Raw genomic sequence first — 20,408 nt, 5'->3', positions numbered from 1 at the left:
TTGTGCACATCCCATTTCAAATCTCCCTCCAGGGCATCTCAAAGAAATTCACTTCCAGGCTTTGGTTTGCCCATTCCAGAGCCCTCCATTTCTTTCTTTTCAGCCATTCCTTGGTGGATTTACTATTATGTTGCAAGATCGACTTTTGGTAGAGCTTGTCTTCTGCCAGAGAGTCTCATGTTATTGTCAAGCCACCTCTGGAATGATGAAGAATTCCTAGTGGATTCTATGAAGGTGAGCTATCCAGGCGCTAATTTAGCAAATGCCCTCCAATCATAACATTTCCACCACCATCCTTTTAGGGTTGGTATCCGGTTCTTCTGGTCAACTGATGTCTTTGCTTTTCACTAAACGTGTCTTTTAGTATTTTGGTCAAGTAACTACGTTTTGCTTTTCCCCCCAACACGTTATTCAGATGTGTTCATGAGCATATTTTAGTTTTGTGTGGATGTACTTTCTGGACAGCAAAGTCTTAATCCTGGCCCAATCCCCATGTAGATCTAATTTGTGCAGCTTCTGTCTGATGGTAGACTCGTGCAGGTTGACCTGAAGAGTGGCAAGAGCTTACTGGAGGTCCTGTGATGAAATTCTGTTTTTCTTGGAGACATATTTCAGCATCTTGCATTCTGCTCTTGGGCTGAACATGCTGAAGTGGCCTGGTTGGGACAAGATTTGATAGACAGACTTACATTTTAGTATAGTAGGTAGGATGGATAGATTGACTGACTTACATTTTAGTATAGTAGACAAGATAGATGGCTAGACTTGCATTTTAGTATAGTAGGTAGGATAGATAAACTTAGATTTTAGTATAGTAGGCAAGATAGATGGCTAGACTTACATTTTAGTATAGTAGGCAGGATAGATTGACTTACATTTCAGTATAGTTAGCAAGATAGACTTACTTTTTAGTATAGTAGGCGGGATAAACTAGATTTTGATTTGTCTATGGAGTGAAACTCTGTGTTTATTAGAAGCTCATTAAATAAATACATATCAATACAAGCCATTAACAACACTAGTAATGTTTTGGCTGTATTTTAAAATTGATTTAATGGTATCTTGATTAAAAAAAAGGCATCCTTTTCTATCAAAAAACACGGACATTTTTGTATTTGTCCAAACCTTTGACTGGTAGTGCAAGTAATCATTACTTGTAGTCAGCAGGGGACTCTATTGATCTCAGCGCGGTGATGACGCACATTTCAGCAACAAAGAGCAATTGAAACTTAAAGTCTGAGATTTAAATAAGACCGTTTCAGGCAAGATCTTCTCTAATGATGTTGTGATCATTTGCACCTGATACTAATGTGATGGATTTTAGGTAGTAATAAATGTAGGGTTTTACTTACTTGTTCCACATGCAAAATTTGCATTTATGCTTATTTAAATCGTACACTGGGCAACAAAATGTAAATGTGGCACAATGTTCACTATGTCACCTTTAGCTATAGATCCTTTCAAATGAAGACCAAATCTTGATATGTCCACATATTTTAAAAAAGAAAAATCATTTAGGTTTATTATGTAATTCCTTTAAAGTTCTAGACAATGTTTTGAAATGAGTACACTTTTCATTTGGAAGCCAATTTTTGGGTAGAGTAGTTGCATCTTTAACCTGTTTGGAAGATTTTATTTATTTATTTTTAGTTAACTGTAAGCTTCACTTTGTCTTATCATCTGAGTGCATCGTGTGGTCCCAGGTAATCCCACTCAGTCTAATGTCTGTCTCAGCAGAAATTAGATTAAGATGGAAAGCCAACCAGGACCAGGGTCAGCATAGGACACAATCGAGCAAAAAATCTAATTTCACTGAAAACGTGAGTTAATTTAGACATCTCAACTAACCTTTAAAATGTGGAGTGTCAAGAGAGAAATCCAAGGAGACAGGATTATCTCTTTGCAAACTCAACACAGGCAAGTGGAGTTGAACCCAGAACTCTTGAGCCACTCCACGCTGCACCATTCTGCTGTCATGACAATTTCTGTATTCGTTTCTGCACTAATGTCAATGTTTGAAGTGGAAAAAATGAACTCGGGGGACGCTGCAATATATGTGCAAAACCCACTAACATCCTCGCAAACAGCACAGCCCGTTTTTTTTTTTTTTTTTAACCAAACTGAACCAACCATGCTTTGTAAAAAGTACATAAAAACAATTTAGAACATTGTCGGGTGTATAGAAGACGTATGTTTTCTTCCATGATGAATTGTTAAGGCTTTTTGAATATTTATGTAACAACCTGAGATGCCCTGGAGGGCGGAGTGACACAGACATCAGCCTGCAACAGTTGATGGTCCTTCAGTATGGCTGTTTATTTAGCTTTGTTACAGACCCTGATTAACTTCCGCTCTGACTTTGACTGACACCGGTTTCTTCCCATGGATACTTCAGCGTCGGTTTGAGCAGACGCCCGATATCTACAAGTAGCTCCACGCTAGACCAGGGGTAGGCAACGTCGGTCCTGGAGTGCCACAGTATGTGCAGGTTTTTGTTCCAACCCATTTCCTTAACGAGAACTCAATTATTGCTGATGAAGCACATATTGCTTAAGTGACATTTTAATGCTTCATTTTAGTGGTCTCGCTTGTTAAGGTTCTCCAACCTTAATTGCTTATTTCAATCTTAAACTGCTGCATTCAGTGTTTTAATTGCTCCTTATTAGCAATATGATGTAAAACAGGGGTAGGCAATGTCGGTCCTGGTGAGCCGCAGTGGCTACAGGTTTTCATTCAACCCAATTGCTTAATTAGAAACCAATCATTGCCAATCTCAGACCTTATTTAATTTTATGGCTTGTTAGTCTGTGCAATGTAAGGCTTTTATATCGTAGATTTTTTTCCTTTCCAAGGATATCATCCAAATGATTTGAAGCCTAAAACAGATCATTTTCAGTCTGTCACATTTTTCTATTAAGTGTTTTATTAAATCAAACCGTGCATGATGAACACACAAAGATGTAATTGGAAAAAAGCTAGCTGGAGAACTGCTGGCTGCTTTGTCTTTTACATCTTATTGCTAATAAGGAGCAATTAAAACACTGAATGCAGCAGTTTAAGATTGAAATAAGCAATTAAGGTTGGAGAACCTTAACAAGCGAGACCACTAAAATGAAGCATTAAAATGTCACTTAAGCAATATGTGCTTCATCAGCAATAATTGAGTTCTCGTTAAGGAAATGGGTTGGAACAAAAACCTGCACATACTGTGGCACTCCAGGACCGACGTTGCCTACCCCTGCGCTAGACCTCGCGTCCTTTTCTGCTGTTCAGCCAATCTCCTTTTCTATTGCGTCAGCATCATAGAAAACGCCGAAGGTCCGGCGTTACACTATAATATAAATGTAACAGACTCATTTATTTATAAATAGAGAAAATATATATACAGTAGATTAAGTAGTAGCAGCAGCAGCTCTCCTCTCTCACACTGCTCACGGATCTAATAAAGAAACTCTTATTGGGTCAATAAATGTTGTTTACTCATATTGTTGTGCATTGAAATGGAGTGATGAACCGCATGGAATTTGACGCAAAAGTAGAAAAATCAGATTGTAACCTTTCGAAGATTTTCCTATTAAACGTTTAGTATTTGGTTTACTCTCGGACTCGGAGCATTTTCTCAGTGTTTTAGACAATATAAGGGTGTGTTTCAAATGACATCATTTAGTGCAAAAACATCAATCGACTATAATTTAATTCCTAATGTTAAAGTACACCGAAGCCGGGTAACCGAGCTACTAATAAAATTAACGAAATAAGACAGTTCGATGAGACTCTACGCCGTCAATGAACACCTCCGGCCTGAAGGCGGAAGCAACACGGGGTTTGACTCCCTAATGCGCGCCTAAACATTTCCTCGAAAGAGGAATTCGTTGTTCACATCAGCTGAATAGTCTGGTGGTGACAGTCACAATCGACCAGCCGCCTCCGAGTTGCTACCATGGCTGAGAGCAGAGTCACCGTTTCGGATTTGAAAGAGCAGCTCACTCCGAGCATAGAGCGGACGGCGAGAGTGACCTCGCGGAGTGTCACGAGCAAACTGTCTGCGGAACTCCGCGCTTCTGGAATACTCGAAGATGGGTACCGAGGCACGAGGGGGTTTGAAGAGAGGCTCTCTCAAATAGTTGAGGAGGCGGTGATGGTTGCTGTGGAAATCGTCCTGTGTGAGTTTGAAACCGTCGTGGACAGGAGTCTTAAGGAACTTCAAACCACGGTGGCCGAATATCATAAGGAGATCGAACGGCTAAGGCAGAAGACGGAGGCGCACCGTGGCCCTAAGAAATCCATGCGAGGTCACACGAGCTGCGGAGATTCAAGACCTGGGGCGATGGGCACAGCTGGCGGATCGATCGGTCAAGATTCGTCTTCAAAAAAAGAATTAAACCCAAAGGAGTCAGCGGTGGTAGAAAAAGGCAGGTGTTTGGTAGTTGCGTTACCCCGTCTAGAGACATTGATCAGCCGGCAAGAGGAGAGCAGCGGCAGCCCAGGTAAGAAGGTGCGTCCTGGACAGTGACGGCCGTTGTGATAGGCGAAGCAGTACATGTAGTATCGCTGTTCGTGGTTTCTGCTACTCTAGGCGAAGCTGTAAGTGGCTGGCCACTCAATCCAATGTAACCCCTTCTGAGACAAGAGTGGGCTTATTGTTGTTTTACCTTTTGACATAGTATTTATTACCTTTATGTCATTTGGTGTAATCTGGTAGTTTACATGAATTATGGCCTGATTTATATATTTACATTCATGTATCCATTTTATGCGCGCAGTAGGTATATACTGTACTTGTTTCAATGAAACTCACAATTTTTAGTGAATGATGCCAAAGAAAACTTGCCGTTTACTAGAGTTCAGAGATAAATGTGAATCTGACTAGGCATTTTAAAAATGGAGTATATTTTATTTACAGAATGGGGAAACACAGATATAAAAATGTAACAATGTAATAGGTTAATTTGTTGAGTTTAACTTTTACAAACAAAATACCAGTTTTCAAATTTAAAATATAATAATAAAAATGATGATGATGATAGTAATAATGTTTAACTAAAGATCTGTACAATTATAAAAACAAGGTAATTTTCTATATTGTTATTCTAATTATCCAGAGTCCGATTGCTGTACAGTTAAATGTAAGTCTTCGTAATTAGTGTGAACACGCTAAAAAAAAAGCAACACTTTGTAGCTCGCTTTTTTGAAATCAAATCAAATTTTATTTCTCACATATAATTATCCACACAGATCAATATGTAGTGAAATGCTTAGTTGCAAAACTCTGCGACTGTGCATTAAGTGCAATAGAAAAGGACATAAAACAATAATGCGCAACTTTATTAATATCAATAGCCATTATTCACAATAGTATGCATTTTAATAAATGATGCATTTAGTCTTTTTCAAGTTGAAGTTATTTCTTTACAACCGTAGTTTATATGCATTTGCCACATGAAATTGTGTTCTAAAGTTAAGCACTTGATATAAATGCACGATATGTTATATGAGTTGGAGACGGTGGCACTGACCAGAAGGCAGGAGACAGAGCTGGAGGTGGCAGAGTTAAAGATGCTAAGATTTGCACTGGGTGTGACGAGGATGGACAGGATTAGAAATGAAGACATTAGAGAGTCAGCTCAAGTTGGAAGGTTGGGAGACAAAGTCAGAGAGGTGAGATTGTGCTGGTTTGGACATATGCAGAGGAGAGATGCTGAGTATATCAGGAGAAGGATGCTAAGGATAGAGCTGCCAGGGAAGAGGAAAAGAGGAAGGCCTAAGAGAAGGTTTATGGATGTGGAGAGAGAGGACATGCAGGTGATGGGTGTAACAGAACAAGATGCAGAGGACAGGAAGATATGGAAGAAGATGATCCGCTGTGGCGACCCCTAACGGGAGCAGCCGAAAGAGGAAAAAGAAGAAGGTTGTTGCGCAGGAAGACTATGAGTTGAGCTTTCACCCACCCTGGGCTGTGGTTTTCCTCTTGTCTGAATCATGGTAAACTTTTTGTTCTACATGGTTGGTTTTGTTTTGATTTACTTCCATATTTATGTGAGAACTCTTACAAGAAAATAGAAAGCATATCCTTGCCAGAAGAAAAAAAGTACCAGGAATATTTGACAAAATTATTTCAGATTGTTTTTATTGTCGGAAACATGGAAGGTGCGGATTAATACTTAACAACTGTCTTGGCTTGGAAAATGGATGTATTTAAGTTTTTCCTCCAGGCACAATAGCCACCAGTGTGGGCGAACTACTTTTTGAAAATTTTTACAAAGCACTTAGCTTATAAAACACATATATGTGTGGCAAATGCATATATAGCCTGCTTGTGAAGAAATATTTAAGTTTGGCAATTTTCAAGTTTATCTTAAAATTATAAACGTATGTAATAATTAGTCTGAGTTAGACTATAGTATTCAAACTATTAAAATGTGTGCTTTACTTTAAATGTTTAAAGTGTAAAAAGTCTCGATTGTAATATAAATCTGTCATTTTTCAAGATCTGATAGAGAAGAGGGCTAGTAAAGTATCAAATATAACATCACATTTGTTGTCATTGACCCTGAAATAGTCTAAAATGATACCCACGTGCATATGTTTGAAATTTGTCATTTGTAATTTCCTGGGAGTTGCCTTTAGAGGGCTAAGGCCACTGGTAAAGAATCCAATATGTGGTCAGCAACCTTAAAATGGCATAAAACGACCCTCCACGTGTCTACAGTACCGATGCCTATTTTTTCCGAAGGTTATTGAAAAGGAGTAGCTTTGACCCCTCATATCCCATTTGCGAATAAACCCTGTGTGGAAACAAAATAAACTTTATTTATTGATCCGTCTTAAGCAAGGATTTTATTTGACACACACACACACGCACACACACACACACAGACTTCCAGCAGTGAGGTCCATGTATGTGTGTGGCTTGTTCACAGATTTGTCCTTTTAAAATATTGTGCGAACTTTTAGATAGTCACATTTAGGTCATGATGTGTCCGTTATTAATTACTGATTCTTGGAATAATCAAAAATAGTTTTACGGATCAAACAATTAGATATGCAAAGTCTCAAGTCAGTACCTTTCTTTATGTTCACTAGCATAAACCCTTTAGTTCCCTTAGTCACAATGAATAAACATTAACATTATATAAAAAAAACACATTCATTTTTCATTTATATTTGTTTTCTTAATTGTTGAAGGAAATATGTGAGCCAAGGTTAATAATGATAAACAATGCAAGGTGCTTTTATACTCAATGTAAATATATAACCAAAGTGCAGCATGACCTTGCCACCTGTTCTTGCTGTCCCTCAAGGCTTTGGGGGTTCCAAAATGTCACAAAAACCCCACAACTTATTAAACACTATTTGCAATTGAGAAAGTTTCACAAAGTCATTACATTTGAATTTCTGTCTTGTAAACAGGTATTTATGTAAGTATTGGCTAAAGGTCCCTGAACTATTTTTAGAGTGAAGTTTTAAAAATCGAGTTCTTTGAATCTGAGAGTCACCAGGAAGCACTCAAGTCTTAAAGGTTGTCAATTAACCCAAATCATTTTTAATGCTTATTTGTAAGCTTATTTTAGAATGTTCCACTGTTACTTCATATGAAAAGTATTTGGATACTGAACAGAGAAATCACACAGTGTACATCCTTCAAGGACAGAGGATGATTTACCATACAGGAAAGCAGATAAGAGTTTCCTCTGTCTTGCTGTCTGCCAGCACAGAGCTCGAGACATGGGGGTGGAGGCAGAATAGCGCCAAGAGGTCCAGTAATGTTTTAACTCTCTAATTTTGTGTCCTTACATTTTTCTTATTGACTTAAAAAATAAAAAAAATAATACATAAAAACTGTGCATATTATGTGTGGGCATATACTGGATATTTGCTGCAGTGACAGAATATGCATGCATCCTTCCTGTGTAATTCAGCACTAAGCAGGAATCTGCACCAGTCCATCACACACTCACTCTGGCACACAATTTACATTCACCGATTTTATCTGAGTCTGAGTAGCTTTATATATCTTTCTGTCAGATGTTTGGGGCCTTTTCTTTACCTTCAGAAGTAGAGGTCTTCCTTGGCCCCCCAGTCCTTTTATGATTACTGGGCTCACCAATGAATTCTTTTTTTCTTAATGATATTCTAGACAGTTGGTTTTGGTAATCCTAAGGTTTTACCAATGTCTCTAATGGTATTATTCTTGTATAGATAGATATATAATATATATGTGTGTATATAAAACAAGCTATGCTTTTTTTGCATGTGTGTTTTTGTTTATATTGTATTTTTGTTAGTTGTCCTGAGGAGACATGTAAGTAATAATTTCCTTCTACTGTGCACACTTGACAAACTTCATTTAGACTATTACCATAACCTATCATTTTGTAGTAACTCATTGCTCATATGCAGCCCTCTGAACCACTGATGATGATTCAGTGTAAATCACAACACTGCTCAGGATTCAGCGGGCTTACAACATCGTATGGTGTATGATATTTCTAACTGCAGGTGAACCACCCATCACAGGTTCATAATCATGACTTAACATTCATTCACTGACTTTAGTTGTCAAGCTTGGTCACTTCAGTGTTGAAATGGTAGGTTCAAAAGCGGATGAGTCAATTTTATCGAAACTTAGTAATATTCTTCACCATATTTAACTTTATTAGTGGAAGTAACCATCTGGAAAAAATGGAGTAATCCCAGTACTAATTTAGTTTTACTGAATATTTATCAGTTTGTCTACATTTGAAACTGAATTCATTAATGTTTCCGATAGCACCAACAATTATAGATTACAATTGCATAATTCTGTAGTGCCAAAATATTGTTCTTTAAAATAAAATAATAATAATTTGTAGATCAATGTGTTTTACAAAACAGATTTCACTGCTAATTATTTTAAGATATACTTATATATCAATGATAAAAAATTGTTAGTAAGATGCTACTGAAATAATAGCATGAACATGTTTACATGATTTTTTTAGTTTGATTATGTACCCTTTTGTCTTTAATAGATTATTTACAGTTTCTGATACATTTAAAGCTCTTGCCAAATATTCATTTAATGTAACTGTGCTTATCTGTTTTACCATAGGGGAAATTCATAGCGAAAAATTAAAAGCTGATGTAAGCAAGTGCCATCTAAAGATGGAAGACTGTGTAAGTATCCATGTGCCTTTTCTCACAGATGTTTATGGTAGTGAACAGAATTTTTTTCAACAGACCTCCTGTCAAAATAACTCCTCTTATACCGTCCATCGTGACAGTGATAAACTGGAACAGACTTTTGTATCTGAGACAAGTAAGCCCACCACAAAAGATGTGATTCAGATAAAAATGAATCTCTCTGAAGAGGCACCTGTTAGCGTAACTGAAGAGCTACTTGATCAAAGCTGTGTTGACGGGGATCTCAGTCAGACATGCAATGGTGACATAAACCTTGAAGACCACTGTGGTAACATCAGAGGTTCAAAGAAAATGCAGTCAAAAAAGTTGAAGAATAATGAGAAACAAAGAAAAAAAGCAAATCCACACACCTTTGAATATACAAAGAGCAAGTGCAAATCAACAAAGTCGGAAGTTTCCCAGAAAATGAACACCAGGATTAAGCACTATAGCTGTAAAGATTGTGGAAAAAGCTTCAAGCAATTGGACCATCTAAAAATCCACCAAACTATCCACATCACAGAGAAGCCGTACAACTGTAGAGACTGTGGGAAGAGATATACTCGGTCAGATAGTTTAAATAGGCAGCAGAAAATTCACACACGGGCAAAGGAGTACTGCTATACTCAGTGAAGAAAAAGTATTGTTTTATTCCTGACAGTTGCAAGTCCATGAGAGAACTCCCACTGGTTTTAAAAAATAAAAAAACAAACTGTATGGACTTCTAGAAATGCTTTGATAAAGCTGGAATGTTAAGAATATGGCAGCAGACTGATGCAGGGGAGAAGACATACTGCTGAGATACAATTGACGTTCCATTCCAAACTTGTATCAAATGTTAGCCACTATGTGCTTTACAATTTTTAGATATTTCTATATTGCAGCATTATATATCTTTCACTTTTTCTTATATCTTTAAATGTAATTAAATGTTATTGTTAAAATATCCTAGATCTGATAAATTGGTGAAAATTGGCACATGACTTTGTAAAATGAAACACATCCATATGGAGTGAAAGTGGAGCGTGAGCTCTCAGAAAAGGAGAGCATGAGTCTTAGTTCAGGATATCCTCTATGGCTGTAGTAGTTTCCTAATGTAAGGATAGCATTCGTCCATTTTCTAGCCCACCTAATACAGTTCAGGTTCATAGGTAGAACTAGCCCTGTATAAGGGCCAGTCTGCCACAGGGCACAGTTACACATATGGCCATACTCACTGACCTCTGGAATGTGTGGATTGATAGTCCTCAGAAACTGGGAATATAGATAGTCGTATTTGTTTATTTTTCTGTCACTCTTCACTGAATGCTATGACAAGTTCTCGGGTAAAATGCAAAAACAAAATGTACAAATTAACGACTACATAATGAGTATGCATATTGACACAGATTTATTGAAACAGACAGGAAAACAAAATAGTTAGAAACTGATTAACACAGGTAAAGACCAGCAAATCTGTCTATTAATTAAGTGTTGATCTATGAGCAGTTGACAGTTGAAGAGAAGAAAAGAAAAGAAAAACTCCAGTGTGCAGAATCCCTGGGGAAAGTAAACCTCTGGGGAGCCCATAGTCAAGTTATAACACTGAATCAGAAACAGTTACGGCCTGGAGACCTTGACCAACTGGCTGCCTACCCCGTCCAGGACATTCTAAAGAATAAGTCTGTGATAGGCCTTCTCATCTGATGACAGGATACTTTCATTTCAGCTACCTTGGATGTCTTTTTGTAAGCATAAAAACAGTGTGGCATCAAGTGCCACAGCAGGATAATATATAAAGAAGTGGAATAGAGGTTAATAACAATTCATAATTATTGTATTACTTATATTTTTCTACAAATGACTGACAAACACATGTATTATGTACAGCTAATCAGCAGCTCTACTCAGGGTATGCCAGACTAAAGTAGCGAGTCTTCAATCTGAATTTAAATATGGAGACCAAAGCAGCAACTCTTATATAAGCAAGCAGATCATTACACAGCTTTGGAGCCCTCCAGTTGAAAGCCCACACTTTTAATGATATTTTGTTAATTCTTGGAATCTTTAGTTGGCCAGTATCTTGAGATCTTAAAGAGTGCTGTGGCTTATAAGTAGCGATAATATAGGTAAGCAGGGCCTTGGTCATTGAAGACTCTTTACACTGGGCTCCATTTAACTTAGGGTTGATATCAAAATGTCTTCTTCCATATAATCATGGATAGGATAATGTGGTCTTACATTTTAGCTCTTTTAATGATGTTTTTTAGTAGTATGTTGAATTAACTGAAAGCTGCTTTTTTAATGATTTGAGTAGCCTGTGAATAATGCATTGCAGTAGTCAATCCCACTAGAAATAAATGCATACATTTATTTCTTAGTATCCACTATGCTTAGAGTCTCCATTTTCCAACATTTTTTTAAGACTGAAAAAAATGTTTTGGATAGTGGTATAATGTGTGAATTAAATGGCATGCACGTGTCAATGATAACACTGTCAATGTTTCAATACAACTAGTGGTGATTCCAACTAAGTTAAAAAGTGATAGAAAGTAACCCAAACACACACACAAATGAACTATTTCTGTTTTTCTTTTCTCCTTATTCAGAGACATGTAGTTCTCATCCATCCACTCTTGTAACTCACTGACAAAATTCCTTAACCTCATGGTGTTAAGCCCAAGCATCTCCTGGGCTGAGAATTGTGTGTAATATGGGTAATCGTGAGCAGTGCTCAGGCTAATCGATTTTGATGAGATACTGAGCGTTAAGCCCAAGTACTGTTCGGGACAGTATACTGCTGCCATCTTGTAGATGAAATAGCATCATACTGCAAAAAATTCTTGAATTTGTCTGTGTTCTGCTACTCAGTGGTAACTAATAAATAATTTTGAATGGTTCGAAGCTTTCAACAAAAAAACACAATGGTATAAAACCAGTTTTAGAAAAAACTGAAACTGAACCAATAGTTGTATCAAGCAAATGTGATCACAGTGAGGATTGGTCATCAGATGTTGGCACTGATCGTAAGACTGATGCATACAGCACTGTGCGATTGAACCATTGTGATAAGGGGGGTGAATTTGGTCCAGTGGAAGTTCACCATATGGTGAAAGTAGCTTTATGGCAAAATAATTGCAATCAAGTAGAAGAACAAGGAAGATGTTAGCTCCCTAAACACTGTTCACAATGCATCAACAGTGAATGCTCATATCAGGGGGAAATGTGGAAGTTACTAAGCCTTGTTTGATAGTAGCCTACACTAATACAAGAGATGCGTCAATGGTGCTGATCAGGTACCGACATTCTACCTTATCACGCACAAGCAATAGAAAAAAATATTAAAAGAAAAGTGTTCAAAGAAACTTGCTTTAACTTTCTAGATTGTGGCGTAAGGCTGTGCATTGGTGATTGATTCAAAACGTGTTACACAATTTTATGCACTACAGTAAATCTTCCTCAGTACAGTAGTGGACACTTGACATACCTTTCCTACAGTATTTATGTTGACATTTTAGTGTTTATCCATTTCTTTTATAAGTAATAACAGTTTTTCTTGTTAAAAAACATTCATCGTCTTTTGCTCATTTTTCCAAGGCTAAATATAATGCTAAGGGAAACAAATACCACCAGAGAAATTTCGTTTGGTTTTAAAGAAAGGTCTATCTGGGTATCATCTGCATATGACTAAAATTTCCAATGGGTCTGTTGCCCCATCTAGGGATTGTTCCTGCGTTGCACCAATTTATTGCTGGGTTTGGAAGCATGTAAAGTGAAAACAGTAAAGGTCAGAGTACTGAGCCCTGTGGGACATCATGTTTAACTTCTGAATATAATTGCCATATCTGATCATTTTCTTGGCTATTTTTGTAGGAATGTGGAAATCCACTTCACTCTGATAGTGTGTGTGATCTAAATAATAACATGCTGTGAAAATTTTAAATGCATATCTAGTTCAGGGTTGCAGGAAGCTATTGCCTTTTTAGGTAGCACAAGGAACAAAGTAGACTTGTTAAAAATGCAAAAGATGACCCAAAGAGATTCTTTCAGTATTTTAATAGTAAAAGACAGATCAAAGAGGATGCAGAGCTTACTAGGAACATCAAGGGTGATTTAAAACATACAGACAGTAAAATAACAAATGTTCCATGATAGAAATATAAATAACAAGCTGTCTCAATTTGCAGATGAATTAGGAGGACTGGCAGATGGTCTAGAATCGGCCAAATTATCACAGAGAGATCTAGACAGAAGGCAGGCAAGGTAAGATTAAACTGAATGTAAGCCAATGTAAAGTATTACATGTAGGGAGTAGAAATGTTAGATTTGAATACTCAATGGGAGGTCTAAAACTTGAAAGTATACTTTATGAGAAAGACCTAGGAGTCATTGTGGACTCGTTATTATCTACATCCAGACGAGGATGAAGGCTAATAGGATGTTAGGCTATATAGTGCCCTCATTTGTGGAGTACATGTCAAGGGAGGTGATGCTTAAGCTTTATATTCCACCAGTGAGGACTGCCCTGGAGTACTGCATGCAGTTTAGTTTCCATATTGAAACAGAGATTGCCACACTAGAGAAAGTCCACAGGAGATTCAGGACTGAGAATATTGAGCTATGAGGAGAGATTGTTGAAGGAGATGAACCATTTCAATTTAATCAAATGGAGTTTAAGAGGTGACAAAATTAAACTATTTGAATTTATGAAGTGAACTAGTGTGGATGATCTGAGCTTTAACTTTTGAAAAAGAACATGGAGTGAGATTTGTTCAGGGTAAATTTTGCATGAACATTGGAACATCTTTCCTAACACAGAGAACCATGTGCACATGGAATAAAAAAATAATATACTATAATATATAATATAAGGTAGACAGTGGGACTTGAGGGACTTTTAGATCCTGACATTATATTGAAGAAATCGGGTGAATAGGACCGGTGAGAATTGTTGGACTGAATGGCCTGTGCTCATCATAAGTGTTCTGAGGTACAGTCATATGAAAAAGTTTGGGAACCCCTCTTAATTCTTTGGATTTTTGTTTATCACAGGCTGAGCTTTCAAAGTAGCAACTTCCTTTTAATATATGACATGCCTTATGGAAACAGTAGTATTTCAGCAGTGACATTAAGTTTATTTGGATTAACAGAAAATATGCAATATGTATCATAACAAAATTAGACAGGTGCATAAATTTGGGCACCCCAACAAATATATTGCATCAATACTTAGTTGAGCCTCCTTTTGCAAATATAACGGCCTCTAGACGCCTCCTATAGCCTTTGATGAGTGTCTGGATTCTGGATGGAGGTATTTTTGACCATTCTTCCATACAAAATCTCTCCAGTTCAGTTAAATTTGATGGCTGCCGAGCATGGACAGCCTGCTTCAAATCATCCCACAGATTTTCGATGATATTCAAGTCAGGGGACTGTGATGGCCATTTCAGAACACTGTACTTCTCCCTCTGCATGAATGCCTTTGTAGATTTCCAACTGTGTTTTGGGTCATTGTGTTGTTGGAATATCCAAACCCTACCTAACTTCAACTTTGTGACTGATGCTTGAACATTATCCTGAAGAATTTGTTGATATTGGGTTGAATTCATCTGACCCTGGACTTTAACAAGGGCCCTAGTCCCTGAACTAGCCACACATCCCCACACCATGATGGAACCTCCACCAAATTTGATAGTAGGTAGTAGGTGTTTTTCTTGGAATGCGATGCAAACGCCATGCAAAGCGCTTTTTGTTCTGACCAAATAATTCAATTTGTGTCTCATCAGTCCAAAGCACTTTGTTCCAGAATGAGTCTGGCTTGTCTAAATGAGCATCGGCATACAACAAGCGACTCTGTTTGTGGCGTGAGTGCAGAAAGGGCTTCTTTCTCATCACCCTGCCATACAGATGTTCTTTGTGCAAATTGCGCTGAATTGTAGAACGATGCACAGGTACACCATCTGCAGCAAGATGTTCTTGCAGGTCTTGGGAGGGGATATGTGGGTTGTCTGTCACCATTCTCACAATCCTGCGGATATGCCGCTCCTGTATTTTTCTTGGCCTGCTGGGTTTAACAGCAACTGTTCCTGTGGCCTTCCATTTCCTGATTCCATTCCTTACAGTTGAAATTGACAGCTTAAACCTCTGAGATAGCTTTTTGTAGCCTTCCTCTAAACCATGAGACTCAACAATCTTCGTTTTCAGATCTTTGGAGAGTTGCTTTGAGGATCCCATGCTATCACTCTTCAGAGGAGAGTCAAAGGGGAAGAAAGCACAACTTGCAAGTGACCACCTTAAATACCTTTATATCTCATGATTGGACACACCTGTCTATGAAGTTCAAAGCTTAACGCGCTCATCCAACCAATTTGGTGTTGCCAGTAATCAGCATTGAGCAGTGACAGGCATTCAAATCAGCAAAATGACAAGGGGAGCCACATGTGTGCACAGCCAGTTTTTCACATTTGATTTAATTTCATACAACTAAATACTGCCTCACTAAAAATCTTTGTTCGGAAAACACCTTAGTACTCAGATGTTCCTAGGAAATGAAAGACATACCACTGTCATCTTTTTTGTTGAAAGGAGAGTCAATTATTATACAGGGCACACTTATATGGAGTCAGTTTAGAGTTGCCAGCCTGTTGTGCAGTGATTTCAGATGTGTGAGAGAGAGAGAAATGGAGTGCCCAAAGGAAAATGCAAACTGGTAGAACAGGAAAAGACTAAATGGTACAGTGTCTTCCACTTGCTCTTTTAGGTGCTGGAGAGTGGTGGCATGTTGTTTGTTGAGTAGCACACATAAAGAAGAATTTCACATGACTTGATAGACGTATACATTCCATACTGCATTGAAATTACAAATTGAAGTTGTAAGGCAGCAGTGCATTGGAGCAACCCAAAAATGGTACATCTGTTAAGGCACGTGGTGCTCACAAAGCACATAAAAATGCTGTCAAGAGATGAACAAACTCAGTGCTGTGTGAATTTGTTGACATAAAACACTTGATGGCTTATGACCTGCTTTCAAAAATGTTTTAGATTCATAATAATTAATTTGTCCATTTTTTCATCCACTATTTTTCTAAGCTGGTGTCTATTCTGGCAGTGAAGGGAGCAGGCCTGCCTGGCTTACCTGCCTAACTCAGAGCACACTCATGCACTCCCTCATACCAGACAGCCAGTGGCTATTTGAAAATAATGATATTTCCTAAAATCTTGTTTTTGCTTTGTCATTCTGGGGTATCAAATGTCTGCGGTGGGCTGGCACCCTGCCCAGGGTTTGTTTGCTGCCTTGCGCCCTGTGTTGGCTGGGATTGGCTCCAGCAGACCCCCGTGACCCTGTAGTTAGGATATAGCGGTTTGGATAATGGATGGATGGACTGATGGTATCAAGTGTTACTTGATAAGGGGAAAAATTAATTTGAACAATTTTACCATAAGGTTGCTACATAGCAAAATGAGAAAAGTGAAAGGGTCCAAATACTTTATACGTGAACACTTCATTTATCAATTAATCTAGGGGGTTCAACAACTAACCAACCACAATTGATGCTTAAAATAGTTGCCAACAAATTTTATTCTTTTCGTTGCCTTGTTGCCTCTTACATCTATGCATCCATTCATTATCCAACCCGCTATACCCTAACTATTCACCACCTAATTAATCGAGAGTAATGTTAATCACATTTTGACATGTGATTGAGACGGAGTATGTAAATAGGATGAAATACTCAAAATTATGGACTCGTAAAAGAATCCAGGGGTTTTCATCCTCGGCCCTGGGGACCCACTGTGGCTGCAGGTTTTTGTCCCAGCCTGATTCTACATTCAGAAAAGCACAGCAGCATAATTTTTACATTTTTAATACAGGTTATTTCTGTTTTTGCCATAGATTTAAATGCTTAACTCTCTTTTGTTGATTTCATTATATTTTTGCCCTTTCTTTGTGCAGTTTGCTCCCTTCGTTGTATCTGAATGATGACAATTAAAAACTAGCAGAGCAGAATCGGAAAGCCTACAGCTACTCTAGCGTCAGACCCGCTAATTAGTAAATTATGGATTTTTACAACACCTAGAAAAGCAGAATGAAAATCAAGATGAAAAATAATTGTTAAAAAGTATTGTTTCCAAAACACAGAATCCGGAATAGATAGATAGATAGATAGATAGATAGATAGATAGATAGATAGATAGATAGATAGAGTGGTGTGAAAAACTATCTATCTATCTATCTATCTATCTATTTGCCCCTTTCCTGATTTCTTATTCTTTTGCATGTTTGTCACACAAAATGTTTCTGATCATCAAACACATTTAACCATTAGTCAAATATAACACAAGTAAACACAAAATGCAGTTTTTAAATGATGGTGTTTATTATTTAGGGAGAAAAAAAATCCAAACCTACATGGCCCTGTGTGAAAAAGTAATTGCCCCCTTGTTAAAAAATAACCTAACTGTGGTGTATCACACCTGAGTTCAATTTCCGTAGCCACCCCCAGGCCTGATTACTGCCACACCTGTTTCAATCAAGAAATCACTTAAATAGGAGCTGCCTGACACAGAGAAGTAGACCAAAAGCACCTCACAAGCTAGACATCATGCCAAGATCCAAAGAAATTCAGGAACAAATGAGAACAGAAGTAATTGAGATCTATCAGTCTGGTAAAGGTTATAAAGCCATTTCTAAAGCTTTGGGACTCCAGCGAACCACAGTGAGAGCCATTATCCACAAATGGCAAAAACATGGAACAGTGGTGAACCTTCCCAGGAGTGGCCGGCCGACCAAAATTACCCCATGAGCGCAGAGACGACTCATCCGAGAGGTCACAAATGACCCCAGGACAACGTCTAAAGAACTGCAGGCCTCACTTGCCTCAATTAAGGTCAGTGTTCACGACTCCACCATAAGAAAGAGACTGGGCAAAAACGGCCTGCATGGCAGATTTCCAAGACGCAAACCACTGTTAAGCAAAAAGAACATTAGGGCTCGCCTCAATTTTGCTAAGAAACATCTCAATGATTGCCAAGACTTTTGGGAAAATACCTTGTGGACTGATGAGTCAAAAGTTGAACTTTTTGGAAGGCAAATGTCCCGTTACATCTGGCATAAAAGGAACACAGCATTTCAGAAAAAGAACATCATACCAACAGTAAAATATGGTGGTGGTAGTGTGATGGTCTGGGGTTGTTTTGCTGCTTCAGGACCTGGAAGGCTTGCTGTGATAGATGGAACCATGAATTCTACTGTCTACCAAAAAATCCTGAAGGAGAATGTCCGGCCATCTGTTCGTCAACTCAAGCTGAAGCGATCTTGGGTGCTGCAACAGGACAATGACCCAAAACACACCAGCAAATCCACCTCTGAATGATTGAAGAAAAACAAAATGAAGACTTTGGAGTGGCCTAGTCAAAGTCCTGACCTGAATCCAATTGAGATGCTATGGCATGACCTTAAAAAGGAGGTTCATGCTAGAAAACCCTCAAATAAAGCTGAATTACAACAATTTTGCAAAGATGAGTGGGCCAAAATTCCTCCAGAGCGCTATAAAAGACTCATTGCAAGTTATCGCAAACGCTTGATTGCAGTTATTGCTGCTAAGGGTGGCCCAACCAGTTATTAGGTTCAGGGGGCAATTACTTTTTCACACAGGGCCATGTAGGTTTGGATTTTTTTTTCTCCCTAAATAATAAAAACCACCATTTACAAACTGCATTTTGTGTTTACTTGTGTTATATTTGACTAATGGTTAAATGTGTTTGATGATCAGAAACATTTTGTGTGACAAACATGCAAAAGAATAAGAAATCAGGAAGGGGGCAAATAGTTTTTCACACCACTATAGATAGATAGATAGATACTTTATTAATCCCAAGGGGAAATTCACAAAAAAGAAAAAAATATATATTTCCCAGAATCACAGAAGGCACCGAGGGCTTAAAACGCCACTTTCTCGCAAGCCGCTTCATTTTTTTTGCGTAGTGCCTGCTCTGATACCGCTTTCTTACCTCGTCGGGTAAATAGGGAACCACACCGGCACTGGCATTTGTTCTCCGCGCTCTAAGTTGAGTACTTGAATAGACGAGTCTCGGTGTGTAAAAATCCATGCCCACGTTGTAAACGTAAGTGTGTCCAGGGAACGAATCCACATAAAATAAAGTGATAGGAGTGATCAATAAAAAAGAGAAAAATAAAAGTAGAAAAATAAAGTACACGGAGCTGCTGAAAAGGCTGCCAATCTCGGCGGCGCCTGAGTCACATTTATACACAAAATAACAGTTAATTACCCGAGTTGTCCAATTAAAAACAGCAGCTGGTTGGAACAAAAACCTGCAGCCACAGGGGTTTCCCAGGACTGAGTTTCAAAACTCCATGAGATACAGTAATCCGTGTTTTACACGAGGCTGGAGTTGGCTACTTATTCTCCAGCTACTGTTTCAGATTTTTCCATTCCACCTTAAATTCTGCTGTAGTTTATGTAGGTAGCCAGTAGATGTCACTGTAAACCTATTCTTTAATATACTTTTTTTTTTTTTTTTTTTTAAACTAATTTGACGCAACCTCGTTAACTGCTATGCGCTCACATTTTCTGTTTCACGCCGTCTCACAATGACGGCACTGGGATATTAAACCACACGTGTTCCTTTACGCATGAGCCATTGTAGCAGACATTGTACTGTGGAATTGTTTATCTAATCGTGGGGTCGCCAAGTCTGGTCCTGGAGGACCACTGTGGCTGCAGGTTTTCATCCGAACCCTTTTTTTTTTTTTATGAGTGTCCTATTTGTGCTGCTAATTAACTTCTTGTGAATTCATTTTAATTGAATTGCTTTTTTTTAAGATTTGTTCCCATGAATTGCATCATTTCTTTCCTTAAGTGGCACCCAAACAGAAATGAAATGTGAAGTGAGGGAGCCAACAGAAGACCAACTAAGTCAGGGTCTCAAACTCCAGCCAATTTCACTCCAACCAGTTGCTCAATTAGGCGCCGAGCCTTATTGTTAATTAAACCCGTTCTTTAATTTCACAACTTGTTGCTGCCCTCATTGTGCAATAGCGGACATTTCTGAAATTTTTGATTTTTCTCTTTTCTAAGAGCACTGTTTTGGGGACCTGAGCAGATCAGCATTCCTGAGACCTTCACCTTTCTTTATTTTCAGATATTGTATGATGGACACCAGTTGTTTTGGCTCATTTTATATCTCATTATTGTTTGGCTGTTAATTAAGGAAAAAGAAACAATCAAGGGGTCTGAGTCTTCAAG

The 20,408-nt window shown here is 38.2% G+C and overlaps 1 protein-coding gene across 2 annotated transcripts; it reads left to right on the top strand.

Annotated features, from left to right (window-relative positions):
• Positions 1-3,877: 3,877 nt before the first annotated feature.
• On the top strand, positions 3,878-11,918 carry LOC114663007 (zinc finger protein with KRAB and SCAN domains 4-like). Of its 2 annotated transcripts, XM_028816771.2 has the most exons (3): positions 3,878-4,487; positions 9,092-9,156; positions 10,651-11,918. In XM_028816771.2, the coding sequence occupies exons 1-3, from the start codon at positions 3,941-3,943 to the stop codon at positions 10,846-10,848; spliced, it is 810 nt and encodes a 269-aa protein (XP_028672604.1). In that variant the 5' UTR covers positions 3,878-3,940; the 3' UTR covers positions 10,849-11,918. The 2 variants fall into 2 exon arrangements, with proteins under 2 accessions (XP_028672604.1, XP_028672603.1); XM_028816770.2 differs by lacking the exon at positions 10,651-11,918 and having other exon boundaries at positions 3,888-4,487; positions 9,092-10,644.
• Positions 11,919-20,408: the final 8,490 nt, after the last annotated feature.

The sequence above is a fragment of the Erpetoichthys calabaricus genome, chromosome 12 (assembly GCF_900747795.2).
Source record: "Erpetoichthys calabaricus chromosome 12, fErpCal1.3, whole genome shotgun sequence".
In the NCBI taxonomy this organism is placed as follows: Eukaryota; Metazoa; Chordata; class Cladistia; order Polypteriformes; family Polypteridae; genus Erpetoichthys; species Erpetoichthys calabaricus.
Note: the sequence above shows the minus strand (reverse complement) of the source record. Positions and strands in the feature narration are given on the sequence as shown.

Excerpts from the sequence above, each read along its gene's own strand:
- LOC114663007 (XM_028816770.2), top strand. The coding sequence starts at position 3,941 with ATGGCTGAGAGCAGAGTCACCGTTTCGGATTTGAAAGAGCAGCTCACT. Across the intron at positions 4,488-9,091 it reads GGAGAGCAGCGGCAGCCCAG|GGGAAATTCATAGCGAAAAA; the intron begins GTAAGAAGGTGC and ends GTTTTACCATAG.